The 27,861-nt window shown below is 41.0% G+C and overlaps 2 protein-coding genes across 3 annotated transcripts in view; one reads left to right on the plus strand and one right to left on the minus strand.

Moving 5' to 3' along the window:
* The window catches only part of LOC144037942 (poly(ADP-ribose) glycohydrolase), a 55,818-nt gene that overhangs the window by 20,042 nt on the left and 7,915 nt on the right, over positions 1-27,861 (plus strand). The window contains exons 17-20 of one of the 2 annotated variants that reach the window (XM_077549834.1): positions 43-143; positions 888-1,176; positions 23,907-23,989; positions 24,845-24,955. In XM_077549834.1, coding sequence (XP_077405960.1) covers positions 43-143; positions 888-896 — 110 coding nt within the window. In that variant the 3' untranslated portion in view covers positions 897-1,176; positions 23,907-23,989; positions 24,845-24,955. Of the gene's footprint in view, positions 1-42; positions 684-887; positions 1,177-23,906; positions 23,990-24,844; positions 24,956-27,861 lie in introns of those variants that run through there. The other variant, XM_077549833.1, reaches the window with a different exon arrangement.
* chatb (choline O-acetyltransferase b) lies at positions 13,289-27,396 on the minus strand. Its single transcript, XM_077549839.1, has 15 exons — positions 27,172-27,396; positions 26,722-26,808; positions 24,815-25,006; positions 23,252-23,370; positions 20,911-20,964; positions 20,056-20,239; positions 19,202-19,379; positions 18,958-19,127; positions 18,783-18,883; positions 17,079-17,207; positions 16,873-16,995; positions 16,661-16,802; positions 16,432-16,494; positions 15,838-15,975; positions 13,289-15,732 (listed from the first exon to the last, which is right to left on the minus strand). The coding sequence occupies exons 2-15, from the start codon at positions 26,761-26,763 to the stop codon at positions 15,463-15,465; spliced, it is 1,905 nt and encodes a 634-aa protein (XP_077405965.1). The 5' UTR covers positions 26,764-26,808; positions 27,172-27,396; the 3' UTR covers positions 13,289-15,462.

Genomic DNA, 27,861 nt, shown 5'->3' on the forward strand with positions numbered 1-27,861 from the left:
ATTTTTTTTCTGCTTTTTAATTTTTTTTTGTTTTCATTGCAGGGGAGGTGTATGATCTCATTGTCCAGTACCACAGTGACGTTTGCAGGGGCTGCGGCACCCGGCGGCCTGACGTCAGCCTCTACTCTTTCATCTACAGACAGGTCGGCTCCTCCTCGCTTACCCTGTGACTGCCGCCAGAAGACACGTCCCCACCGTTGACTCTTACTGCCAGCTGACCCATGAGTCACTGCGCCTTTGGAATCTGAAAACACACGTACACAATCGAAACCCTTCTCACTTTGCCGTTAAAGCAAATTGACTTAATAATGGTAGTTCACACGAATTTACCAAAACTGAATGAACCACAGGAGGTGATTAGTGCGAACGGTCTGGACAGTGTTTATTTTGCTGCTAATTTGCCAATTCAACAAGTGTGCTTTTTGAAACAAAGATTGCCATCCGTCTTTTTTTTTTTTTTTTACACCCACACAAATCCAGCCTAATTGAATTGGCTGTCAGAAATCGAGTTAGAAGCTAACGCTTGGGAGTCATCTCAGGGGGAGGAAGTATGGACTTGAAGAGCAGAGAAAATATCCCTGCTGTTTACAAATCCTTGATTGATTAGTAACAACAGAACTGTACTCCCTGTATTTATAATTGACACATTTCTTCCATTTGATTAAAAAAAATGACAACTCGTACTGTGCTGTCACTGTGAGCAGGCAAATGGACGTCCTTGCCATTTATCTTTTAATAAGGTCATCCCACCCTTATATAAACTGTACATGACGCCTCGTTAAGTAACGAGCGGATCGTGGAAGAAGCAGTCAAAAGGTAAGCGCCGGTCAGTGAAAGTAACGTGGCTCCGTTGAGGTAAGTAGACTTGACACTTCGATATTTTGCAGGATTTGTGAAAGGTTGAAAGAGAGTCGTGGTGGCGTGGATGGTAGACGGATACCAGATGATTTACGAAGAGAAAACCGGCCCACGGAGGTCAGTGCAGATTTCCAGTGTTACAAGTTGACAGGATGGCACCGGTGACTCGGTTATGCTTTTTGTGAGCCGAGGAGCAGCTCTCAAGACCTGAAAGGAAACCAAAGGCCACGTGAAGGCTGCAACATTCCAATCACCAGGTTCAGATGACTCAAAACACAAGAATTGTGGATCCACCTCGCACCGGGGTCAACCATTCAGGTTAGTTTTGGTGAACTTTGAAATGAACGGAAATTCCATTCATCGGTTCCAGGCTGCCCAATAAATCATTTTTTTGTAATGTGTATATTAACTCATTCACTGCCATTGACGGCTATAGACGTCAAAAATTCATTTGAACAATTTCTATTAGTTTAACATTTTTTCCCACTTTTGGTAACAAGAGTATGAAAACCTAGAATTTTTTTTTTATTGTATTAGAACAGATATAAAATTTGTGAGTTAACTAGTGAAGTAATGCAGTTAATTACGATTAAAAATTTTAATCGCCTGGCGCCCCTAATTTTTAATAATCTTTTCTAAAAATAAAAAAAAAAGATTATTAAAAATTAAACAACTATTTTTTGTTTAAAAAAGAAAAAGAAAAGGTTATTAAAAATTAGGGGCATCAGGCGCTTAATTTTATCGTAATTAATCGCATGACTTCACAAATTTTACATCTATTCTAAATGTACAAAAAAAATCCTAGGTTTTCATACTCTTGTTAACAAAAATGGGATTTTTTTTTTTAAACTAATAGAAATAGTTCAAATGAATTTTTGACGTTTATAGCCGTCAATGGCAGTGAATGAGTTAATGAGGAAAAAATAGCACTCTATATAAAAATATATAATAATAGAATGTAAAAAAAATAAACTCATTTTTTTGCAGTTTATTACAGTTTCAACTTCCTATCTTCATGCGATGCTAAATGCCTAATTAGCAGTTATGTCAACTTACAAAGCAACATTGGTTGAATAATATTTGCCAAAGGTTATCAACAATGTCGGCAGCGTGTGCCAAATGGACGCCATGGGCGGCCCCCCCCAAAGGTAATAAATGAGCTGGCTGTTTGCTAGCATGAGCTCCAGGTGGGGGCGTGGGCGTTCCAAGGGGTGCGTCTGTCTCTTTGTAGCCTGGTGAGTTCAAAACTCGCCGTTGGTGGTGTCCCTGCTCATTGATCTGCGGCTCGTGAGTCTGGTGTGTCTTTGACCTTTGATCGCCTACCTGCAGTAATCAAGTACGCCAAATTTTTTTTGATCCAGTTTTGACCAAATCTGAACCAAAATAGAACAGCTGCAATAAGTCTTAGCGTTTTAATACTACTTTCAATCTTTATTCAGTTGAGTGTACAGTATGTCTTATTGCTTATTAATGAACCCCAGTCGAGAATAAAATGCATTAAGCATTCATCAATACATTCTTTTTGAAGCTTTTTGCAAGAAGGTCACCTCTCATAATGCAGCTTTATGAATATGAAGGCCTACTTTGAATGAATTACGCTTATTTACCCCCCATTTTTTTTAATCATTAGCGTAAACTCCCCCCCGTAGCCAAGAAGCTCCTGGCCGCACATTAAAGGCGTAATCAGATGAATATTGATATGTTTGATGAACCCCTGCGAGCTGCGGTTTACACGTGTTTTGGTCTTAAAGATGAAAATAGGATTTGCAGTCACGATTCTACAAATTAACAAATTATTCAGCGGGCTCCTCGACAGCATTATTTTCTTGGAAACCATGATGGTACTATAAAAATCTGCAACTTGAGTGCAAATTAGCATTTATTCAGAGGAATCTTAGTTAGTTGATGTCCAGCTAATGTGTGTTAAAATCGAAAATAGAAAAGAATTTAGAAGACTTTTTTTTGCTATACCCCATTTCACATGCACATTTTAACACTTGCACTTTTGTTTGGTATTCCTCATCAGTCAATACCATTCAACATAATTATCTTTCCACCTGATTCAGTATGATTCCATGTTTCTATTTTTTTTTTTTTTATTCAACTTTTCCGCATTCACACTCAATTACTCCCAAAATGCTTCATTGTTCAGGGATGTGATTTTTCCGCTAATTCGCGGAATTCCGCTTTTTTTTATCTCCCCCCCCAAAAAAAAAAAAATCCGATTTTTTTTTATAGTAGTTCATTGTGTATGCACATGACTCCGACAGATAACATCTTCTGCTATAACAAAGACATTTGTGGTATGCTCTAATATGAGTTACTTTTCATTTGGTCATGATACAATTATTTGTTCATGAAATTTGAACTCTTCAACATTATTTATGTGTTAACTTAGTAATCACATTAGTTAGATATGATGATATTCTCAGTGATAGTTTTTAAAAGCAAAGGCAGTCCAATGTTTTTGAATGTGACTGATTTTGAGTTGACTAAAACTGCCATTTTATATGGGATAGTTCAATATACATTGAAAATTGATGCTGTTGTTTTGTCTATTTCTTTGTCATGTGAGTGCATTGAAAGTACTTAAAAACACGGAAAACCCATGAGCTCCTGGACCTAGCTGGGTGCCAGCGGCCCCCAGACCCCCGGCTAAATTTTCAGATAATTTCACTTTGGTCAAATCACATCACTGATTGTTGCATGAGAAGCAAAATTCACTTTATTAGTTTAACCCGTGGCCAGTATTTTATTTTGAAAAAAAAAAGCCAAAAGCGGGTCACAATAACGCCAAGGGGTTAATCACTCTCCAAATAACCCTTCAAAATAATTTTGGGGAAACGAGTGTTCAACTTCCGGGATGTTTTACAGTGTCATGGTGCTGTTAAGAAATAGATTGCCTCCCCCTGACCCCGAGTCACGCCGCTTGTAGCTGCGAGCGTGTCTGAACCCTAACCGCTCGGGCCACTTCCTGTGAGCGCGGCGCGGCAGAGGCAGTGCCACCAATGTTTGATGGTAATTGCGTCCCCTCCCGCGGCTTTCTACATGCTGAGATGCTTCCCCGTCCAAAGGCGCTTCCTTTCCCAGCCATAAAAACTTGCTTGCATTGTTTTTTGTGTGTGTGGCACGAATGTCCTGCAGCCAAACACTCTTCAGTATCAGCTTCTTGTAGTGCAAAAGGGGGTACTTGGCATAAATCCTCCACCCTGGCCATTATTTATCAGTGACAGCTCTGGCCATTTTAGTTCAGTGTTTCCACGGCAATTGATCCGAAAGGGAAAATCCATTTTTATGTGATAGCCGTAGCTTTTAACCAAACTGACGGCCGTCTCTGTAAGGTCAAGGATTGAGTGAGGGAAGTTATTTTTGTTCCCGGCATTCCTTGATTGCCAATCTATCATTGTAGCGTCATGTGATTGATGCTGACTTGCCCTGAGTGAAAGATGGAGCAAGGCCAACAGTAAGGTGGAGCACGATCCCGATGGTAACTAACATGACTGCAAGCATTTTCTATTTCTTATTCGTATTTTCGTCAACATATTATTGTATTACCAGGGATGTGATTTTTCCGCTAATTAGCGGAATTCCGCTTTTTTTTATCCCCCCCAAAAAAAAATCTGATTTTTTTTTTTTTTAGTAGTTCATTGTGTATGCACATGACTCCGACAGATAACATCTTCTGCTATAACAAAGACATTTGTGGTATGCTCTAATATGAGTTACTTTTCATTTGGTCATGATACAATTATTTGTTCATGAAATTTGAACTCTTCAACATTATTTATGTGTTAACTTAGTAATCACATTAGTTAGATATGATGATATTCTCAGTGATAGTTTTTAAAAGCAAAGGCAGTCCAATGTTTTTGAATGTGACTGATTTTGAGTTGACTAAAACTGCCATTTTATATGGGATAGTTCAATATACATTGAAAATTTATGCTGTTGTTTTGTCTATTTCTTTGTCATGTGAGTGCATTGAAAGTACTTAAAAACATGGAAAACCCATGAGCTCTGGACCTAGCTGGGTGCCAGCGGCCCCCAGACCCCCGGCTAAATTTTCAGATAATTTCACTTTGGTCAAATCACATCCCTGTATTACCACTTAATTTAGAAACTGTACCCACATACTGCTGACCACATTATTATCTTATTTCCTTATACCCCGTATTAGCATCCAGCATGTCAAATTCTCCCAATTCACCAGAAATTAACTATTGATGTTTGCCGCACACGGCGGATTGCTGCACACTTCCTGTTTTTGAACTGAAGGCATCTCCTAAGGCATCTAATTGCACACGTGTTGCTCCTTCCACACACGGAGTTGCTGCAGATAACACCATCTGTTCGGCGTCCGCGCAAGACCCGTCGCAATTTCTCTTTTTTTTTTTTAAAAAAGAGAAAAATATATGCCACACCTTGGCAATCAGTTCAAAGTTTTCTTCTAGCAGCGTGTCAGAGGGACGCAGCTTTTAAATATTTGAAGAGTAGTAGTGATAGTAGAGACGAATGCAAACATTGCCGGCGGCGTTAATGTTTGACACGCCGTGCTCAAGCAGATGTCTGGGAGCCGCCAAGAGGCAGATGTTTCCCGCTCATTTCAAAGGCCACATTTTACAGCCTTTTTGGCGCTGATCAGGACGTGATTAGCGCCGACACATGGCAACAGTCGTTAGCTAAGGTAAAAATCTCATCTTAATTCCTGCGTCGATTGGGAAGATCCTGCTTCTCTTTTTTTTTTTTTTTTACACAACTTGAATTTTGTCTTGAAACCTTTTACATCCTTGAAAGCGTCGCAGCTGAGCTGAGTAGCAGGTGGCAATCTAGTTAACTAGATAGCCACTAGACTAGTGGCTATTAATGTTAGCATTGGACTCTTCCACCACAAAGACATAAGAAAAAGCAAAACATTTTTTATTTTATTTATTTTTTCTCCGAGAAGCAAAATAGTTTTGATGCTGGCTGAACTGAGATAGTGAGGTCGTGAGTTTTGTGGAAGTTTCACACAGTTTGCTCTTGCATGTTTTTTTTCTCCATTGAGTACTACTACTTTTGTTTTGGAATTTGAGGCACTATAATACTTGGCTTGTGCAAAGATTAGTACACAGGCATACATAAGAAAGTCTTCATAATACTTTTTTTTTTTAAATTTTGATTAGTAGTATAATCAAGAAGAATACCAAAAACAAGACCAGGAAAAGGTTAGGCAATATGCGAGTCTCTTATAGCGGAACGCTGTCTAAATGTGTCATGAGTGCTTTTTTTTTTTTTTGCTAAGAAAATCTCTGGCAGGGTGGACCTTCCGGCTCCACCTTTCATCAGGGTTGTTATGGAGCTGTCACGGTTAGGGTGACAGCACACAATGTAACGGACCCCCCCCCCCACACACACACACACACACACACACATTTCCTAACATGTTAGACGGGATGTATTTGGAGACCATAAAGGCAAAAGGGCAGAAGTAAATGAGTTGCTCTCAGGCCTTGCCATGCGCCTCTTGACAGGTTTCACAGCTAAAGGAAACTGTTTGATTGTTGCACGGAGAAAACCTGCTTTAAAATCGCCACTGATGCTGCTGTTGGACATCCTGGGTAGGAAAAGACGAGAGATTTTTTTTTTTTTTTTTTTGCAAATTACAATAAAAATAAAAATAAAAATAAAATTTTTAAAAATAAAAATAATAAAAATTTGTTTTTCTCTGTGTGCCCTGTGATTGGCTGGCAACCAGTTCAGGGTGTACCCTGCCTACTGCCCCAAGCCAGCTGGGATAGGCTCCAGCACCCCCGCGACCCTTGTGAGGAAAAGCGGTCAAGAAAATGGATGGATGGATGGACAATAAAAATATCCCAGGTGTTTTAATCGCATATCTGTGACATGTCTTGGTCAAAATATTGTAAAGTGCAAATGTTATAGCTCACTTTTAACACCAATTGTTTAGTCATGGTAAAATTTGCGTATTAATATGCAAATTAACCATTGCTCAGCCCGCCTACTCGCACATTTGGGCCAATAGAAGTTTTGTTACCACAATGAATAGGGCAGTACAGGAACAGGCTCAATCCGTCCGAGAAACATGAAAAACAATGACTGGAATAGAGTAGCTACTTGCGAAAAAGTGCCCAGAGATCAAAGATAAGAAGTGAAGATGGGAGGAAATATGTAAATAACGAATAACTAATGGCGTTCTGTCACTTTACTTGCTTTATAATTGTGCTGGATTGCGCTTCCAAGCCACTGCTCAAAATGAGCCTAGCGTAGCTGCCAAGTCATTAATAAAGAAAAGTGCGCGGGCAGCGTAATGTGAATTCGACTAATTGTGATGTCACAATCCATCAAAATTCACAACAGCTTCGTCACAGATTTTTTTTTTTTTTTAAATACACACCGAACAAAAGAGTTACTTGATTAATTTCCAGACACAGGTATTTTAAACGTTAACATTTTTAATCCAAATATACAGTCGACGATCCCATGGATTCATGAAAAGTTCAACTAAAGTTCAAGGCTTTTAGAGAAAACCCACTGAAGGATTTTTCCCCTCAACTAAACGATGTCCGGCCTCTTCTGTGGCCGAGAAGGATATTTGTCACTTTGCGATATGTTGTTTTGTCTTTTCTCCGCGCGGATACTAGAGCTGTCGGGCGAGCCAGTTTTTCTGAAAAGTGGACGTTGAGGGGCCATAAAACCTGTCTGCGGTTATATATGAACCCGAGTCTAATCAGACAGGCTTATTTACACCGGGACACATGTTTCCTTGAAAACGCCATCTTTCCCCAGCCGAGTGGCGCTGGTCCGCACACAGATCTTTGTGACAAACTAAGAGAGAAAAGCCAAGCGGGAGGGGTTAAAGAGGTTTCACCCATCATTTTATTAGGATACGCTTTCTTTACGGATAAGTGGATTAGACACTCCAGCTGTTCAATTACCCAAGCGCTCGTAAAAAAGCTGAAGTTGCGTCTCCCGAGTGAGATATTGTCACGCCGGCTGTAGCCATAATGGTAAGATTTAGGATCCGCCGCTCCTCTGTGACAAGAGTCTCAGCTGAGAGATCCTCTCCGTCACCAGATATTGCGCTCCCCAGCCGCTCATTAAAGATGGGAACCATTAGTTTGGGCACGGCTGGCTTCTCACCGCTGCCGCTTCATCTACCTTCACAGCCCCCTGGAAGTAAATAAACATAAATGAGCTCAAGAATGGGCAGACGGCACCTGGGCCAAACCTGTGAAGGATTTTTACTTTGGCTGTGTGCTTCATTACTTTCTTAATCTGTTTCATCATATCTCGAGTTAGACTACTAAGTGGTTGGGTTCAATTTATTGAAGTCCACGTGATGAACTGGGACCATTTTCCCTTATTCTACCTCATCAGGAGGGTTATTAGCTAAAATCCTTAAATGATCTTCACGTTTTCTTGGATTAGCTTTCAGAGTTGATTGAAATCATCGGGGTACAATGACTTGACTGAACACTCTAAAAACAGTTCTGTCAAAAGTAACCCAATAATGGATTAAAAAAAAATGGACTGATCCAATTTGACCCAATTTTCTTGGTTGTTTTATACAAAATGGTCCAATTTTTGACACAGATTTGGGTCAAATTGACCCAAGTAGACGATCTGACCCAACTTTCTATGTTGTTTTATACAAAATTACTCTCTTTTTTGGGGGGCAAAACAACATAGAAAGTTGGGTCAAATTAACCCCAAGTAGAGGATCTGGCCCAACTTTATTGGTTATTTTATACAAAAAGACCGATATTCTTTTTTGTGTGTGTGTGCAAAACAACCCAGAAAATTGGGTAAAATTGACCCAAGTAGAGGATCTGGCCCAACTTATACAAAAAAACCCAACTTTTTTTTGTTTTTCTTTTTTGGTGCAAAATAACCCAGAAAATTGGGTCAAATCGACCCAAGTACATATATGCACCTGTGCATATATGTTTTATACAAAATGGCCCAATTTTTGACACAGATTTGGGTCAAATTGACCCAAGTAGACGATCTGACCCAACTTTCTATGTTGTTTTATACAAAATTACTCTCTTTTTTGGGGGGCAAAACAACCCAGAAAGTTGGGTCAAATTAACCCAAGTAGAGGATCTGGCCCAACTTTATTGGTTGTTTTATACAAAAAGACCGATATTCTTTTTTGTGTGTGTGTGCAAAACAACCCAGAAAATTGGGTAAAATTGACCCAAGTAGAGGATCTGGCCCAACTTATACAAAAAAAAAACCCAACTTTTTTTTAGTTTTTCTTTTTTGGTGCAAAATAACCCAGAAAATTGGGTCAAAACGACCCAAGTACATATATGCACCTGTCCATATATGTTTTATACAAAATGGTCCAATTTTTGACACAGATTTGGGTCAAATTAACCCAAGTAGACGATCTGACCCAACTTTTTATGTTGTTTTATACAAAATTACTTTTGCGGGGGGGGCAAAACAACCCAGAAAGTTGGGTCAAATTAACCCAAGTAGCGGATCGGGCCCAACTTTATTGGTTGTTTTATACAAAAAGGCCGATATTCTTTTTTTTTTTGTGTGTGTGTGTGTGCAAAACAACCCAGAAAATTGGGTAAAATTGACCCAAGTAGAGGATCTGGCCCAACTTTATTGATTGTTTTATACAAAAAAAAACAACAAAGTTTTTTTGTTTTTCTTTTCTGGTGCAAAATAACCCAGAAAATTGGGTCAAATTGACCCAAGTAGGGAATCGGTCCATTTTTGACGCATAGTTGACCCATAGTTGGGTTTTATCTGACCCAACTGTTGTTCAGTTGAGGCGTTCATCCACTAGGTTTAATGAAATGCCAACAGTCACCAAATGGTTTTCAGCAACTGTTGCAGATATAACAGCCGATCGAAAAAAGTCGAGCATTTGGTGCGGTATGCGCCTGAATTTCAAGACCTCGGAGAGTAGTAACTGGCAGCTGCGGACTCAAGGGGGCCCTCTTTTTTTGTCACATCGTAGCTCCTCAGGGGCGACGATATGAGGACAAATGGCCTCTCGGGATGGAGTATTTGCTGAAGCGCACCTCTTTGACTCTCCTCAGTCAACCCCCATTCGGAACGCCAACACTCACGCCATCTCGCATCTGGAAAAGCGGCTCGGACCAACTAGCATGCATGCATGCAAACTCATGCCTTTTTATTTACCCCGTGACAAGCGTCGCTATTAGCTGCCTGGTGGCGCTTTTCACTTGTCAACCCTGATAAGACGTCCCCTTCACAAGCCATGGCCAGCGCATGAATTTTCTCCCTGTTACCCGAGACGGGTTCTGCGAGGAGCGCGGCGGCGCTCCTAATGAATTCATCCCATCGAACTTTTTTCTCCGCACTGTCGCCTCGCATCCGCTCACGGAGGCTGGCGGGTTGGGTTAACGCTTGTTACGCTGATGCAAAGAGAGCATTTATGCGACTGCCTCTTCGTGGTGCTTTTGTGGATGATTGACTCTAATGTCAGGGATGAGTGCCCGGCATAACCGTTTACCTTGTCAGAACTACACTTGCGTCTGACCTCTTGAAACTAATCTTTACTTTCGTCGGACCTCTCGTAACTGATTGAAGTGATTATGAAAAGAAAAAAAAAAGGAGAGCAATGATGATATGTCAAGTCTGTAAAATTACCGAATGAACAATACTGAGCTCTCCAGAAAAAAAAAAAAAAAGTGATTATGACGATAGTTGTTTTTTTTGTACTTGTTGACTCAACACCTTCTGCCCGCTCGCTTTCTCGTCCGCACTTTTCAGTCCGTAACCTCTCTCTCCGGAGCCACTTAAATTAGCTCAGGTCCGTTTGATGAGAGCCGGGCAAGGCATAACGTGTCGCAGGACCAAGGAGGGCATAAATCATTCCCAGGAGCGGCGGCCGTGGCAGGCCGGAACGTCGCATTCCACCGGCCGAGATTTACACCGCGCAGCAAAAATATGGCCGCCGCAATCTGGATCCTCTTCCACCGGGTTATCTTAAAATTGGTTATTGATCCACCAATCGCGGAATGAATCATTGGGGTGCCAACTAGTTGCTACGTTTACAGTAGCGCGGCCCGTCTTACATCAGCGATGGATTGTTGTTTAGGGGCAAAAAAAATTCTGCACTTTCAGGGAGTGAGTCATGGAAAAAGTCTGCTTTGAGATGAATGGATGTCATATTGTCATCCGGAGGCTCATTAGAACAAATCCCAACAGCTGCAAATGCTGACAGCCAACTGAAGAGTTTGAAGTTGTCTTCCATGGCAGGTGTTCTCAACATATTGTGATTGAGTCCTTTTGATCGTTTTATTCGTAGACATGGAAAAGCTGTTGTTTCAATAACGATGATGCCGAATTGTATGTTTTTCATTACACCGCAAGAGGAGTCTGTCAGTAAAAATCTGCGTTTTCCTCATGAAGTGCTATTTTTTTCATGGTCGCATATCATTTAATGGGGCTTCACTTCTTGCCCAATTAGACTTCAAGATGGTTTGTAAATGCAGCTTCTGCGCTGGGCGTGCTCCCCCCCCCCCCCCACACCGCCCCATAAATGCCAGACCGGCTATTATCAGAATTCCTTTGTGAGTGAAAACAGACATTCTAATAATATAGGCTGGGCTCTAATTGAATGATTGTGACAATGGCAGCGGCACTTTCTTTGAATTCTTCTCCTAAATGTCAATATTGGAGAAACAAGACAAAAAGGACATTTTGGGAGGCAAAATGTCAGGAAGCCATATCATTGTTGTTGAACCGTCTGAATTGGATAGTTCTGGATATTTTGAATATTATTCCCATATGCAGGGATGTGATTTTTCCGCTAATTCGCGGAATTCCGCTTTTTTTATCCCCCCCCCCCCCCCCCCCCAAAAAAAAAATCCGATTTTTTTTTTATTTTTTTTTTTATTTTATTTTTTAGTAGTTCATTGTGTATGCACATGACTCCGACAGATAACATCTTCTGCTATAACAAAGACATTTGTGGTATGCTCTAATATGAGTTACTTTTCATTTGGTCATGATACAATTATTTGTTCATGAAATTTGAACTCTTCAACATTATTTATGTGTTAACTTAGTAATCACATTAGTTAGATATGATGATATTCTCAGTGATAGTTTTTAAAAGCAAAGGCAGTCCAATGTTTTTGAATGCGACTGATTTTGAGTTGACTAAAACTGCCATTTTATATGGGATAGTTCAATATACATTGAAAATTGATGCTGTTGTTTTGTCTATTTCTTTGTCATGTGAGTGCATTGAAAGTACTTAAAAACACGGAAAACCCATGAGCTCCGGGGGGCTCCGCCCCCCTTGTCCCCCCACCAGGGCACTGCCCTGGACCTAGCTGGGTGCCAGCGGCCCCCAGACCCCCGGCTAAATTTTCAGATAATTTCACTTTGGTCAAATCACATCCCTGCATATGCTATTATGCATTTTTTTTTTTTCAAATTCTAGTCTCAAGATATTTTGTTCGCCCATTTTGTCTTTATTTTGTACAACCCTCTTTATGGGGTTGAAGTCCAGCCCTTTTGCTGGATGCAAACAAGGTGCCTTTTGAGTCAATAGCGGCATGTAAGACTCGCCTGCGTTTATTGGCGTTGAGGGTCTCCAGGTGGGCATCCGCCATTGATCCAGATGTCAACTGCCACTCCCCCCCCCCCTCCCCTGTTGTCGCCGTTAGCGTCGGCTGCAAGATGACTTGGGTTGACGCTCTGTCGATTAAACTCGAAGGTGCGCAGCCGGCGATTGAACGGTGAGAGGTGAGAGGAACAGTATGTTTATCCCTCAGGTCACGACGTTCAATGCGTGATTTGTCCGTGACTAAAAAGTGGAAGTAGACCCCGAACCGAATATCGACTGCAGAAATCATTCAAGTACCCTTCTTGATATCCTTCTTTTGGGAGATTTTCTGCAAGAACAGACAAGAAGACTTGCCCCTTTATTTTGCACCCTCAAAGAAGGACAAGTTATTGCCTTTTTAGAAAGGCACTGAGAAATAGACGGATGGATGCTTATTAAGTGTAAGATGGAGTCGTTTGTCCTCTGCGAAATGGATTGCCGTCCAAATCCATCTTCTAAGCATCGGACTGTACGTTGCGCGAAGTCTCTCATATGAGCATGCAAATCAGTTTGCTGGATGGGCGGCGGCGCGGTGAATAATTGTGTACTTTTATGCAAATCCACTTCCAACCCGGCTTGTTGTTTTGTGTTTGTTTTATTGGTTGAGCAGTGATAAAACACAGCATGAGCTACGATAATAACAATTAACACGCCGAGTTGTTTAATTAATAGGACGTGATTATGGAAATGAATGATGTGTACGACTCCAAAGTCGGTTGGACCGCTCCATAGAAGCCGGCCGGGCAAGGCATTAAATATTTTTGGGAGTCTTAACCAAGAGTGCACACGGCAGACAAGCACACAAAAATTCATGACAAAAAAAAAAAAAACATTTAATCATTTTATTTTTCTTCTATGACTAAAATATTCATATGTGATATATCTCATTTGAATGACATAATATTCACGAAAATACTCTAACGCCTCACCTATCGCTGCACATTCATCACTGACTTGTTCTCGTCTGTTACAATATAATATTATTATTCCGTCTATACAGCAATGCAAACAGTACATTCTTTAGTTTTCAATCATCACTCAGCAACACCACATGTAACACTCCAATAGACATATGTTTACTTAGTACAGCTGAAATATAGTATTAACTCTTTGACTGCCAAAAACGTTAAATAACGTTTAGTAAAATCCTATGGAGGGAGTGCCAAAGACGTTAAAAGACGTTTGTTTCAAAACGGAGGTGAAACTAACCATTTTCTATTGTTGATTACTGAAAAACGGAATAAGGTAGAAACAAACTTTTTTTTTCTGATGAAAGATGAGAGTCCAATCTTTCATTGGGTAGTATGTGTCTTTTCATAGTCCAAACACATAATTTTCTGTGGACCTTGAAAGATCAGTCAAAAGATCAGTCAAAATGCTTAAATCGGCTGGCACCCACGGCATCCCTTTTCTGAAAACGTCTGGCAGTCAAAGAGTTAAATAGATTCTGCATTTCTTAAGGCATTTTTTTTTTCCTGCATACTCTTACAATAATATATTTTGTCACACATTATAAGCTTTGGACATATAAAACTACAGGTTCCTCTATAGGAATAAACAATCATGCCTTTTGTTTTTCTTGATTGGTGTAATAAATCTACATTGTATGCACAGAAACAATGCAAATTAAATGTGTACGAGTGTACGACGTAAACAGGATGACAACACTTAAAACACATTACATTAAACTCCAATCAGCACTATATGTAACAATTGAAAATATTGCTCTAATAATTACAACGATCAAAAAATTGGCATGTGATCTCTTGCTGAATAAATATTACAATGTGATAAATTGCACATAGACCCTCACGGCACGGTTACATTATTATTGCACATTGACCCAACTTTACGACAACTAGCTCTAGAAAAATAACGTCTTTTCTGTACACATGAACACAGTGGTTTGCCTCATTCACCACACACACAGTACTTGTATGTCTTGCTTTAAAAGTATTATTATTGCTATAATCCAAGAACACACCAACATACACAATTTAAGACTCCACACTGACACTCATTTATATCCTGTCAGCTAAATCTACAGGAAAGCGCGTTCATCCGCACACAGCATCTTTGGCAACTTTAGTATCAGGCTGAGCATCACATCTGAACTCCGTCACATTTAATAGGGCACGAAAGGGCTTCTTTCAACAGAACGGAACACGCTAAATTGAAATGTATATGTAGCACGTTTCCTGCTATACGCTCTATAATATATCAATATATCAATGACGGGCTGTGCATTTGATGCCTGAAAAGGCAGAGATGAAAAAAAAAAAAATAAAAATAAAGAGAGCTATGATGATGACATGTCAAATCGGTAAAATTACCGAATGAACAATACTGAGCTCTCCGGGGAAAAAAAATTAATTAAAAAATTAAAAGGCAAGAGATGGCCACCACCGCTGTATATCTCTTTGACTGCCAAAAACGTTAAATAACGTTTAGTAAAATCCTAATGAGGAGTGCCAAAGACGTTAAAAGACGTTTGTTTCAAAACAGAGGTGAAACTAACCATTTTCTATTGTTGATTACTTAATAAAAAAATAAGGTAGAAACAAACTTTTTTTTTCTGATGAAAGATGAGAGTCCAATCTTTCATTTGGTAGTATGTGTGTTTCCATAGTCCAAACACATAATTTTCTGTGGACCTTGAAAGATCAGCCAAAATGCTTAAATCGGCTGGCACCCACGGCATCCCTTTTCTGAAAACGTCTGGCAGTCAAAGAGTTAAAAACCATGACTATGCTAATACCGTATCTGTACAATTCATCGTTATAACTCAAGTCACTCATTCTGACAGGAGGAGAACATGGCTTTGGTTTCCTAAATGCTGCCAACTGGTTTCTCTGCCCAGTCAAGCAGTTAAAGTAATCGCATAACGTCACATGATGATGTTCAAGCCTTGCATTTTGAGGGGAAATCAACTATATTGCACAGACAACCAAGACCAATCTTATTATTATTATTTTTTTAACATTGGTTGAGTTGGACCAGAGCTATGTCCCCGACCTGTTGGGTTTGCTACCACCCTGGCGGCCGTCCGCCATCTTGGTCGCAGCGCCGGCGCCGCAAGCGTCGCAAAGGTCCCTGATTTCCAGCAGGCCCTCGTTCAGTGCTTTGACAAAAACAGCCGAGCTGGTTTGTGTGCTCTCCCAGAAACTGGACACGCAGAAGACAATGTGGTCCGGTTGTGGGTTGTAGCAGGCACCATAGCCGTTGGGCACCACCGGACCGTAGCAACAGAACATTTCTACCGTGGTCGGGACCTGAGGACCAAAGGAGACGAGATGGACAACTGAAGCACTTCCTATCATGAATACTGGATCTTCAATATTCCACCTCATTTCTTGGATCTGAAGCGATAACCGTACCTGACTCGTAGACAGGATGAATTGGTTACTAGCCAGAAAGGTTTCATCGCAAAAGATCTCCGGACGCTCCATATTGAGTTCCTTGGCGCTCTTCAGGAGTCCCAGGAGGTGATTGTCTATTGCCATTCCTGTAATAGCCTTAACACATTTTGAAGTTTTAAATCAAGTTGGGTAGTCTTAACTCTTTGACTGCCAAAAACGTTAAATAACGTTTAGTAAAATCCTATGGAGGAGTGCCAAAGACGTTAAAAGACGTTTGTTTCAAAACAGAGGTGAAACTAACCATTTTCTATTGTTGATTACTGAAAAACGGAATAAGGTAGAAACAAACTTTTTCTGATGAAAGATGAGAGTTTAATCTTTCATTTGGTAGTTTGTGTGTTTCCATAGTCCAAACACATAATTTTCTGTGGACCTTGAAAGATCAGTCAAAATGCTTAAATCGGCTGGCACCCACGGCATCTCTTTTCTGAAAACGTCTGGCAGTCAAAGAGTTAAGTATCAATCTGGAAAACAATATTTGTTTTTTGCGGCCTGCGATTCATTGACGGTTTGGCAACTAGTAATCGTTAGCTGATGCATTGTTTCACTTACTGCAATTGTATAATTCGTCTGGGCATTTATTGCGTCCCTCAGCCGTTTCATTTTTTCAGTTTCCTGTAATAAAATCGGGGGGAAAAAAAAGACCAATTACAGGCAGGTTATCATGTCATTGTTGTAATGGATATCTGCGGGGATCATCTTTTTCTGTGTGTTGGTTGTGTTGCGACTCTTTGACGAGAGTGCTGGATGATGAAACATCTGCGAGAAAAAAATGGCTCACTGTGTAAGCGGACCTCTCATCCGTCATGGACTCGACAAAAGCCAAAGCTTCAACAGTGGCGGAGCGAATGTTATCCACCCGCCCGTCGCGGAAACGCCTGATGGAGGCGCTCTCGTACGTGGAAACCAGCTTCCGGTTGCACCTGTGCACAAGATGAGTCATCACAAACATCGTCGTCACAGCGATCAATAATTCCGAAGTGAATTCTTTACTTGAAAAAGGCGAGCTGTAGGGCCACTTGTACAAAAGCGTCCGGACTCATTTTTTGCTTCTTGATCAATTCTTTTCCATAACATTTGAATGTGAAAACGTCCATGTCCAGATTTTTCACCAGCCTGGAGGGAAACCAGCAAGACGCACGGTTTAATACCTGCCCCACTGGGGGGGGGGGGGGGGGGGAGCATCCTTGATGGTTCACCTCTGAAGTCGCTCTCCGGAGTCGACAATGAGTCCCTGGATTTGAGCGTTACATTTCCATAAGAGTCTTCTTGGGGCCGCAAGCTTTCGACTACTTGCCGGTTTCACAGCCTCTAATGCGGTCCTCGCTCTTTTCAGAAGAACAAAACCTTTTATTATGGGACTGCTGAGCGTAGCAAGCAAGCAGCACATATTACTATCCTACAAAAATGGGTTTATTGCGGTTATTATGTCATCTTCCACGGATTTTTCCGCAAAAATGCGGCCCGTACCGTAGATCGCACCGGGACAAATGCGGTATCAAACGATGCGGCTCGATCTGACTCGGTGCGGCATTATTTTTCTAGGAATTCCCACTTACCACGGCGACGCAATACCCCAAAAAGTGCCATAGGAATGAATGGGAAATGGAAAGACAAAATCACACATCAAGCACCTTTTTCCAAGACACGCTGTGCACGCATACGTTATCCGACCGATACGAATTTTAGCTAATTTTGTAGGAATTTTTCCCATCTTTAGCTCAGTGTCGAAATTTTTTTTAAGGAATGAAAGCTCTCCCCTCTGTGCGGGTTCAAAGACAGTGAGTCATATAGCATTTTAACACACTCTGTTTTAGCAATTAGCCAGAGTGCCGGGAAGCAACAAATCTCTTGCCAAAAGTTTCACTTCAAGTTGTCACCATGGCCACAATCTTTTCTCACTAGACGTCAAATTCTCACATTTTGTAGTCACGAGTGTCTTCTTTCAGACAAACTAACTTTTATTTGGCTAAGGTGTCATTTAGTACCTTTATTTTCCCTTTAAGCTCGGACAAGTCGGACCAACTCGCCTATCTCTGCCATGTTAAATTCAGGCGCCTTTCGCTCTTCATTTCTGATAAATCATAAGTTTTCAACCTGCTCTCATTTGGTCATTTTTCATCCGATTAAAAAAAATGTGAACATGCTCGTGTTCCCCAAACCCTTGCCGTTCTAACGAGCCATTTCTTGAATCTGTATCTTGAACCGTTAAGTCGTGAGAGGCTTTTGTTCAAGGGGTGCCTCTCTCATAGAATCTCAATGGAATGTGGGGCGCGTGACGGCTCCAAGTCAAAAATGGGTGTGCGTTGTTAAAGTGACAGTGACATATTTTTAGATTATGGTTAACTTCCACATTTCTTGACCGATTCCAGTTGTTTAAATTTTAAACTGTTCAGCTCATTACCAAAGAGTCAGCAATCCCATTCAAAATTTCCGCGAGAGCCACTACATCGTGATAATTTACATTGATGTTTCTGCATTTGGCAATTTATTATTATATTATATTAATAGTATGGGATTTTTTTTAATGGGCTTTAGGTGAACTGATGAATACACACACGCTCGCACGCACGCACGCACACACACACACACACGCACATACACATACTCACCCTCATACAAAAAAAAAGTATATATATATATATATATATATATATATATATATATATATATGTGTGTATATGTATATATAAATGTATATGTATTTAAAAAAAAAACATTAAATTTTTTTTAATTGATTTGTTGGGTTTTTAAAAAAAAAAAAAAAAAAGGAGAGCAATGATGATGTCAAATCGAATGAACAATACTGAGCTCTCCTGTAAAAAAAAAAAATAATAATTTCCGCGGGAATTTTTCTAGTTTATATTCAAGATTTGATGTAGTCTTTCTCGGCATCAACTTACATGTGCTTTGTCAAATACTCGGAACATTGCACCAGAACCACACCCTCAAACGCGGAATGCTCGCACACCACTCCGCATATTCCGTCCAGTCCTACGACAAACTTAAGATTGAGAGCATTTATTAGCTTATCAGCCAAACTATATTTACAGACAGCGAATGTGTCATCGGCCTTACCTGCATCGATTTGTCATACCAGCGATTTGCGCCGTTCTTTTCCCACCCGCCGCCATGGAGCATCAGCAGGGCCCGGTTGGTATCGGTGGGCTTCGTCCCACTGGCCTCATCCAGGCATAACACGCACAGGCAGGTCTCTATCAGGGCCAGAGAGTCTTTGTTGGTTTGATCTGGAAGAGAGACATCGTTGTTAGCACTTAGCACGCGCTTGAATTTTCTTTCAAAAATGTTTTGATATTTGCACCTTTTGCGAGAATATCTCGGGCTCGCGCCCATTCTGTTCGGCCATCGGATGTCAGGATGCCAAAAGGAGGACATTTCTCTTCAGCGTTTCCTGCCATCGACATAATTTTCTCCAATTGGGATAAGATCTCGGTCTCGTTGAGTGACTTGTTGTTGGTGACTACGTCCAATGCGAAAAACTGTGACGAGAAAAGTAGACAAGCAGAAATTACACGTTTCTTAACAATCCCAGTTTGTTGTTCCGTTTTTGCTGAAAGTGTAACGTACCGCAAATCGGTCTCCTGTGCTATATTTAGGTAACGACGCGACTCACGGAAGCTCTCAGACAAAGTGGCAGATTTAATCAGTTGTAATTCAGTTAGCTGACGATATCTCCGAGGGGGCGGGCCCTCGTGTGCTGCAGATTTGATGCTTGTCAGAAACATAGCCAGATAAAATCCCTGACTCTGCTCTACCTGATTTAAGATCCCAACACTTTATTCTGAAAACCCAAACTGTCAAAGCACTCCAGCAGTACAAGCGACTTTAATTTGGGTGAAAACTGGCTGACTTGGTACAATTTTTTTTTTGGAGAATGAAGCAAGGGATTGCACTCTTAAATCACCTGCCTGCCCCCAAGTGGGGATCGAAACCTTCTTAATAGCTCACATTTAACACGAGGAGCAATGTTGAGGGTGTAATTAATTCATTAGCTCCTTAGCCAACCATTGTGCTGTTAGTTTTGAAAGATCATTCTGGATCTTTGGATCTCTGGGGATCTGTTGGTCTCTCCTGTGTTCCCGTGCATGCACATTGATGCAATTCGATGGCCGCACAGTTTGTCTCACCCCACGCCACGAATGTTAGCGACCTGACCTGGTTCTTGCACGCCACGATGATGTGCTCCGATGCCGCGGAGGCTGCTGCGTTCACGCGGACCTTAAGCGTGTCTGTCTTCAGGCCCGGGTAGCGGTACGAGGTAAACATGCGGGAGTACTGCTCCATGCACAGAGGGGTCCCGGCCAGCTGGCCTCGGGCGAACTCCACTGGGAGCGCTCGCCTGCGAGACACGGAGTAGCAAAGCACACGTGTTAATCAGGGATGTGATTTTTCCGCTAATTCGCGGAATTCCGCTTTTTTTTACCCCCCCCCCTCCAAAAAAAAATCCGTTTTTTTTTTTTTTTTTTTTTTTTTTTTAAATAGTTCATTGTGTATGCACATGACTCCGACAGATAACATCTTCTGCTATAACAAAGACATTTGTGGTATGCTCTAATATGAGTTACTTTTCATTTGGTCATGATACAATTATTTGTTCATGAAATTTGAACTCTTCAACATTATTTATGTGTTAACTTAGTAATCACATTAGTTAGATATGATGATATTCTCAGTGATAGTTTTTAAAAGCAAAGGCAGTCCAATGTTTTTGAATGTGACTGATTTTGAGTTGACTAAAACTGCCATTTTATATGGGATAGTTCAATATACATTGAAAATTGATGCTGTTGTTTTGTCTATTTCTTTGTCATGTGAGTGCATTGAAAGTACTTAAAAATACGGAAAACCCATGAGCTCCGGGGGGCTCCCTGGACCTAGCTGGGTGCCAGCGGCCCCCAGACCCCCGGCTAAATTTTCAGATAATTTCACTTTGGTCAAATCACATCCCTGGTTAATGCTCGCTTCATAATTTCATCATGGCTTGCGCCGATGAGGTTTCGGGCGACTTACGCATCAATGAGGGCCTTGTACTCCAACACACCTCGAATAAGACGGGCAGCGTATCTGAAACGAGTCCCAATTAGAAAGTTAAGGCTTTAGTTAAGGAATTTAGATGTCTCTGGGGTTGGTGAAGGACTCTGGTTGGTGGCCTGGTGGGTGGTGTCTGGTCGGTGCTGGATTTCACTTTCCTTTCTTTTCTTTAGTCCTTCCTCGGGTCTCCTGACGGCCTCACGACTCTGGCTGGAAGTGTTTGGTTTTGGTGAACGGTATGGGATTTTTTAATAGGTTTTAGGTGAACTAATGAATACACACACACTCGCACGCACGCACACACATACACATACTCACCCACAAAAAAAAAAAAAAAGAGAGAGCAATGATGATGACATGTCAAATCGTGAAAATGACCGAATGAACAATACTGAGCTCTCCAGGGAAAAAAAAAAAAAAAAGTTAAGGCTTTTGCTGAAGGCACAGAACGTCTTCTGACCAGCAATCGTGATGAGGTGCACTCCCGCCTCTTTAAGGACCGGCGGTAATCACATTAGCGGACATTACCGGGCTGGAGAGGGAAAGCTCGCATGCGCGCATCTGTGTTTGTGCGAGTGGGCGACGGAGGCAACGAGGGGAAACACTGAGGCTTGTCAGCCGTTATCCTGCTAGTCATTCGTCTTGTGCGTTATTACGTTCTGAAAGCAGATCAATGCAAAGGGGGGCGTCCGCTGAGCACCACACCCCTAAATGAGGCCTGACTAGCGGTCTCGGCGGGGAGCTTAGCCTTGTCACTCCCAATTTAATAAGTATCTGTGGCAGTGGATCGTAGCAGCTGCTTGTGGTGCTCTGGAAATATTCAGTTAGTGCATCAAAGCTGTCAAAAGCTAAATGGCGATTTGGCAAGGATGTTTTCCATTTCTTGCGGTTTGAATCCACACTTAGGCCGATGTCATTTTGGAGCTTAAGTGTTGATTAAAGAAGTATGTCTGCCCTGGTGCTGCCGCAGCCTGGGAGGCCCCGGGGGGGGGGGGCACTGGGTGGCTGTGCTTGCCTAGTCGGGCCGAGGTCGATGGCTCCCCTCTTTGGTGGAGGTTCTCACGCATGCTAGATCCACCACACCAGCATCTACTGAAATTCAAACACAATTTGCTTCTCCCGCTTTAGTCTTTCCTCTGGTCGCTTGAGGTCTCCCTAATCTGTTGGATTTGAGATGTTTCTGGGGTTGGCGAAAGATTCTGGTTTTGTAACTCTTTGGGTGGTAGGTGGTGGATTTCACTTTATTTCATCTTTCTTTCCTTTGATCCTTCCTCTGGTCTAAGGAAAGAAGCAAGTATCATGTACTAAACCAAAGACTTTGTAAGAACATCAAGGGAAAATGCGAGTTATGTTCTACATCCAAGTGTCCCTGTTATATTAGTTTTTTTTTTTAAGATAAAACAAAGCAGGTCATATTAGTTTTTTTTTTAAGATAAAACAAAGCAGGTCAGCTTTCCTTCGTACTTCACTTCTTGAGTATTCAAATGTGGCCATAATCTGCGCCAGTAGCCCAGAATTTTTTGCTCACGGGTAGCGCTCTGGTTCGATCCCCACTCCTCCACACCGTTAAACAATAAAGAAAAAGAAAAAGACGATCGCGGGAGTAAAAAAAAGGTTGGTCTTAGAACGTTATGTCATTACCTATTCATTTGTCAAGTAAGGGTTGGTGAAAGATTCTGGTTTTGTAACTCTTTGGGTGGTAGGTGGTGGATTTCATTTTATTTCATCTTTCTTTCCTTTGATCCCTCCTCTGGTCTAATAAAATGCGAGTTATGTTCTCCATCCCCCAAGTGTCCCTGATCTATTAGATTTTTTTTTTTTAAGATAAAAAAAGCAGGTCAATTTTCCTTCTTACCTCACTTCCTGAGTATTCAAATGTGGCCATAATCTGCGCCGGTAGCCCAGAATTTTTTTGCTTACAGGTAGTGCTCTGCGCTCCCAAACCGTAGACGTGGTCACGGCGGGGATTCGATCCCCACTCCTCCGCACCGTTAAAAAATAAAGACGATCGCGGGAGTAAAAAAAAGGTTGGTTTTAGAACGTTATGTCATTACCTATTCATTTGTCAAGTAAGATTTAAGAGGCATACGGTAAAATAGTAAACCTTGAGTATTTACATAATTCAAGGCTGGGCATGAGTGTCCTCATTTTTTCATCCAAAATCTAAATATGGTCGCCCTATTGAAACGATACCTTGAGATTTAAACGACACTCCCCTATAGTAACCCCGACTATAACTGCAGGGCGTAAACATTCTGTGTGGATGTTTTCAAAGTCGTTTTATGTTAAGAAAAAGTGGAAATAAAACTGCACCGCCCACCTGAGTGCATCCTTGTGATCTTTAAACGTCTGCTTTGGAAACACCATGGCGGGACTGGAGTTGACCGGTAGGGCCAACCTGTTGCTCAGATACATGTCGTCTAGCCAGTAGTCGTACACCTGGATGATTTGTGTAAAAAAAAAAAAAAAGAGAAAAAAAAGTGACTTTTGACTGGAGGGATTATGTTCAGAGTGGAAGTATGAGTGCAGTCAAGTAAAAACCCCATTTAGCGCATTCCTGCTGGATGTGAAAGGAGCGTGGGTGCGGCCCAGCCGGAGTGGGCGCCGTGATGGATATCCCCGAGCTGGCTGAGTTGCGACCTGTCACCCAGAGTCTCTTAAGAGATATCGAGGCAGCAACAACAAATAGAGCCTCGAATAAATCTTATTTACTTGTCCTTTTTCAGGCTCATTACATGAATCTATCATTTTAGGTAATAAATAGGGAACGTGTTCGGGCTAATTGATGCAAAATGGCCCCTGGCTAATTGGCTAAATCGATAGATTCAATACAGATGGCTGCTGCTAAGGACTAAAGCAAAGTTGAATGCAACGCTTTAGGGAGATGCTTAAATACTAGCGGTGCGATTTTGAGTCAATCTGTGTCTTTGGCGAATTTTTCTGATGAATTGTTAACTGTTTCGTGTCTTTTTCAGGACGGAAAAGTCAAGCATCAAGGGTTCAACAGCAGCTCATTTAAGGAATAACGCGCCACTGACAAGTCATTGTACCCCTAAAGGTATAATGTTCATTTTTTTCCCAAGCGTGTCCTTTTTACCGTCACTGTTATTCATCTTAATCCTCCTCATAATGTCACCGCTATCCTGTCGGCGTTATAGAAACCATTAATAAAATATAAATGTACTTCTTGTGGAGCAGTTCACCATTAATATTTACACTATATGATAGCTTGACCCCCCCCCCCAAAAAAAAAAATTAATACACATCATTCTCATGCTACAGATGCTTGCTCTCACCAACCTGAGGACGGAAAAATTATGTCATCGAGGACCATCTTGGGAAGACAAATTTGAAATCTGTTTGGTAAAAAATGGAAGTCAACCCCCTCCCAAAAAAAATTGTGATGATAATATAAAATAAACACGGCATTGTGATTAATATTGCATTAGCGGAATATGAGATGAACGGCAAAGTCCACCCGTTTTGATCCATCTCAGGGACGGCCATTTTGCCACTTTTGCTGTCGACTGAAGATGATGACATCACAGTTGCTCAAGACTCGGGTAATGACCAATCACGGCTCAGCTTGTGACAATCACATGAGCAAACTCGGAACAGGTGAGCCCTGATTGCTCGTTACCTAAGCTTTGACCAACTATGATGTCATCTGGAGTCTAATTGGCTAAAGAGCCACTGTTGTCTCCTAAAATGAAGAAAACTAATGATGTTGCACTTTCCTAAAAAGAAAAGATGAACCTTTTTTAAAGCATACTATTCACCCCTAATAAGTGAACATCCAGCAGCTGTAATGTGGACATTTTCATACTGCATCATTAAAAAAAACAAACAAATATCCACATTGTGTCCCACCCCTCATTTATACCCAGTTTTCCATCTTGTCCCGCCTCTCCAGAAGCTTCTTCTGCAGAACCTCGCCGACGCCGCCGGGCGCCCCGAACTTCTCCACGATGGCCCGGGTTTTGCGGAACTGCTCGTCCTTCACCAGATGCCGTACGCACTTCAGGTAGGTGTCCAGGGTTTGCTTCAGCGGGGGCACGGGAACCTTGGGCAACCCCTGATATATAATCATACGGGAAAGCGCCACCAGTTTGATTACAGCAGAACAGCTGTGAAATGTCATCACCCCCTCATTGCCTTCTTCCAGTGATTGTTCATTAGTGAGATGGATGAAAGAGGGGTGCGTTTTACGCGTTAATTATTAGACAGTTAATAATTGATTGTTAATGCTTCAAGGCCGATTAGGCGATAAACTCCAACACCCTATGGGGGAATACTGTATATACGAATATAGTCTTCTTTGAAAAAAAAACACGGTTATATGCAAATGAATGATCTTTTCTGTCTGATGTTTGATCATTTGCATGCGGTTGCCGTGGGCGACCAGCTGTTAGGGCTGACCCATGCATTGGATCTAACGCTCAAGGTATTGTCATAAATGGGTCTTCTTCTTTTTCTGCTTTTTAACAACACAACCAACTAGAGATGTCCCGATCACAATTTTTATTATTTTTTTTTTAATCTGACGATATCGAGACTCGATCCAACCTCTCGGCAATGCATTATGAAGAAAGAATGAGCACATCCAAATTGTTTTTTATTTTTTATTGTTCTGAACAATGTTAGCCCAACATAACTTCAAATGGTTCCAATTAACTCATTCACTGCCATAAATTCATAAAAAAAAAAAAGATTATTAAAAATTAGAGGCGACAGGCAATTAAAATGTTTTATGTATGACTTCACTAGTTAACTCACGATTAATCGCAAATTTCATATCTGTTCTAAATGTACAGTGAAAAATAAATTCTAGGTTTTCATACTCTTGTTAACAAAAGTGGGAAAAAAAATTAAACTTATAGAAATAGTTCAAATGAATTTTCGACGTTTATAGCCGTCAATGGCAGTGAGTGCATTTTTTTTTTTAAAGAAAAGAAAAGATTATTAAAAATTTGGGGCGTCAGGTGATTAAAATTTGAATCGTAATTGATCGCAGGACTTCACTAGTTAACTCACGATTAATCGCAAATTTCATATCTGTTCTAAATGTACAATAAAAAAAAATCTAGCTCTTCATACTCTTGTTAACAAAAGAGGGAAAAAAATGTTAAACTAATAGAAATAGTTCAAATTAATTTTTGACGTTTTTAGCCGTCAATGGCAGTGAATGAGTTAAGTAAATAAAATATTTTTTTCTTGACTTTAAAAATGAAATAATTCAAAAAATCCTTTCTTTTTTTTAAACTATACCGATTAGCTGAAAAATCCCGTGATTGGCCCACATTTCCGATCAAATGATTGGATGATGACAACTTGTTACGCTTGCATTCTCCAATAAGATCAATACAAGAATTATGCATAGTTATGTGGTTTTAGTGTACTTTTTTGTTGTTGTAATTTTTTTTTAATTACCTTATTTAGCTATCTCATTCTATTAAATATTTTAATTTAAAATATATTTTAATTGGGATTTTATTGAGCCGCAGCACACATGGGGAAAAATCTCAAATGTCACAAAAAGTGAATTAACAGTTTAATGATGTACTTTCTTCTGTCTAATGAAAGAACATTTTAATGATCCTGCCTGTCCCTATACATTGCCGGCATTATTAGTTGCTCGTAATCACTGCATTAGAGGAAGTACTGTACACTTAATTATTGTAGGATAGACTGTAGGAGCTGTTCCGGGTGCTGAAGTTGCAGCAGCATGCTCCATGTAAAACGTACACATGTATTAAAAAATAAAATATATAGTGGCAAAAATAAGCATACCTCCGGAGATGCTGCGGCCACGTCTCTCTCCAAACGAGACATCTTTTCCGTCGGGAGCAGTCGGGGGGCAAACGTGGGGACGGGCGGCTGCACGGGGGCATGCAAAGGCAAAAAAGAAAGTAACGTCAAGAATGATAGGGACGTACACATTTCATAATGTCATTTTCTGCATACAATAACAATCTGATTTGACTTTGCTTGTATTTTTATGAACAGTGGGATTTCGTTTTGATCCGTTTTAAGCGCGGCTTTTATTTTCTTGCGACAAATGCGCATTACCGTCCGCTCGCGTTCATTTCGAGCATTGGTGGGAAACCTATGGATCGTGGGTCATAAATGGCCTATAATCGCATTTGATCCAGCCAGACATGCGTCATTAAAATGGCACTTCCTAAAACTGAGCAGCCTGCATATGATTCATTATTTTAATAATAAAAAAAGTTAGCATACCTGTTCAAGGGAGGCTCAGCGAGACCCCCGCGTCCACGTCGCCGTATCCCATATTAAGACAAGTCCCCTGCTTGGAAGAGGAAGGCGACAAGGAGGGGGGGCGGAGGGGGGTGTTGGCGGACCCGGGCTGCTCCTCTATACTCGTCCTCATGCACACCAGCCGTGTGACAGTCCACGTGGAAAGGCGGCCGTGAAAAAAGATGCCAAAGGAAGGTGTTGAGAAGGACTCTACCTATACCCTCCCTCCAACCCGGAGGCATCAAACTCCTCCCATCAAAATCTATTCGCGAGGGAGATTATCTAACTAACCCCCACCGTCCCAACTCGTCCCCTCTCCCCAACATTCACGGTTAAATTATTATATAAATGAGAGACAGCTGCACACTTTTGCGTGTGCATAAAAAGCAAGCAAAACTACACGGAAAAGTTTCTTTTTTTTTTTTTTTATGATTTCTTGTGCACGCCTACCTCTCATTTAAAATGGCTTGGCCACCATGAAAAAGGAACGCATTGGCATCATTCATTTAGTTAAAAGACGAAAAACAAGGCTCATGTGCCAAAAAGCAGTTGGGTTAGAAATAATCCAGTTATGGGTCAAAACTGCTACTTGGGTCAATTTGACCTTTTTTTTTATTTATTTTTTTTATATATTTTTTGTTTTTGTTTAAAGCAATGAAAACACCAGAAATA

This window comes from Vanacampus margaritifer, chromosome 18 (assembly GCF_051991255.1).
Source record: "Vanacampus margaritifer isolate UIUO_Vmar chromosome 18, RoL_Vmar_1.0, whole genome shotgun sequence".
Taxonomy (NCBI): Eukaryota; Metazoa; Chordata; class Actinopteri; order Syngnathiformes; family Syngnathidae; genus Vanacampus; species Vanacampus margaritifer.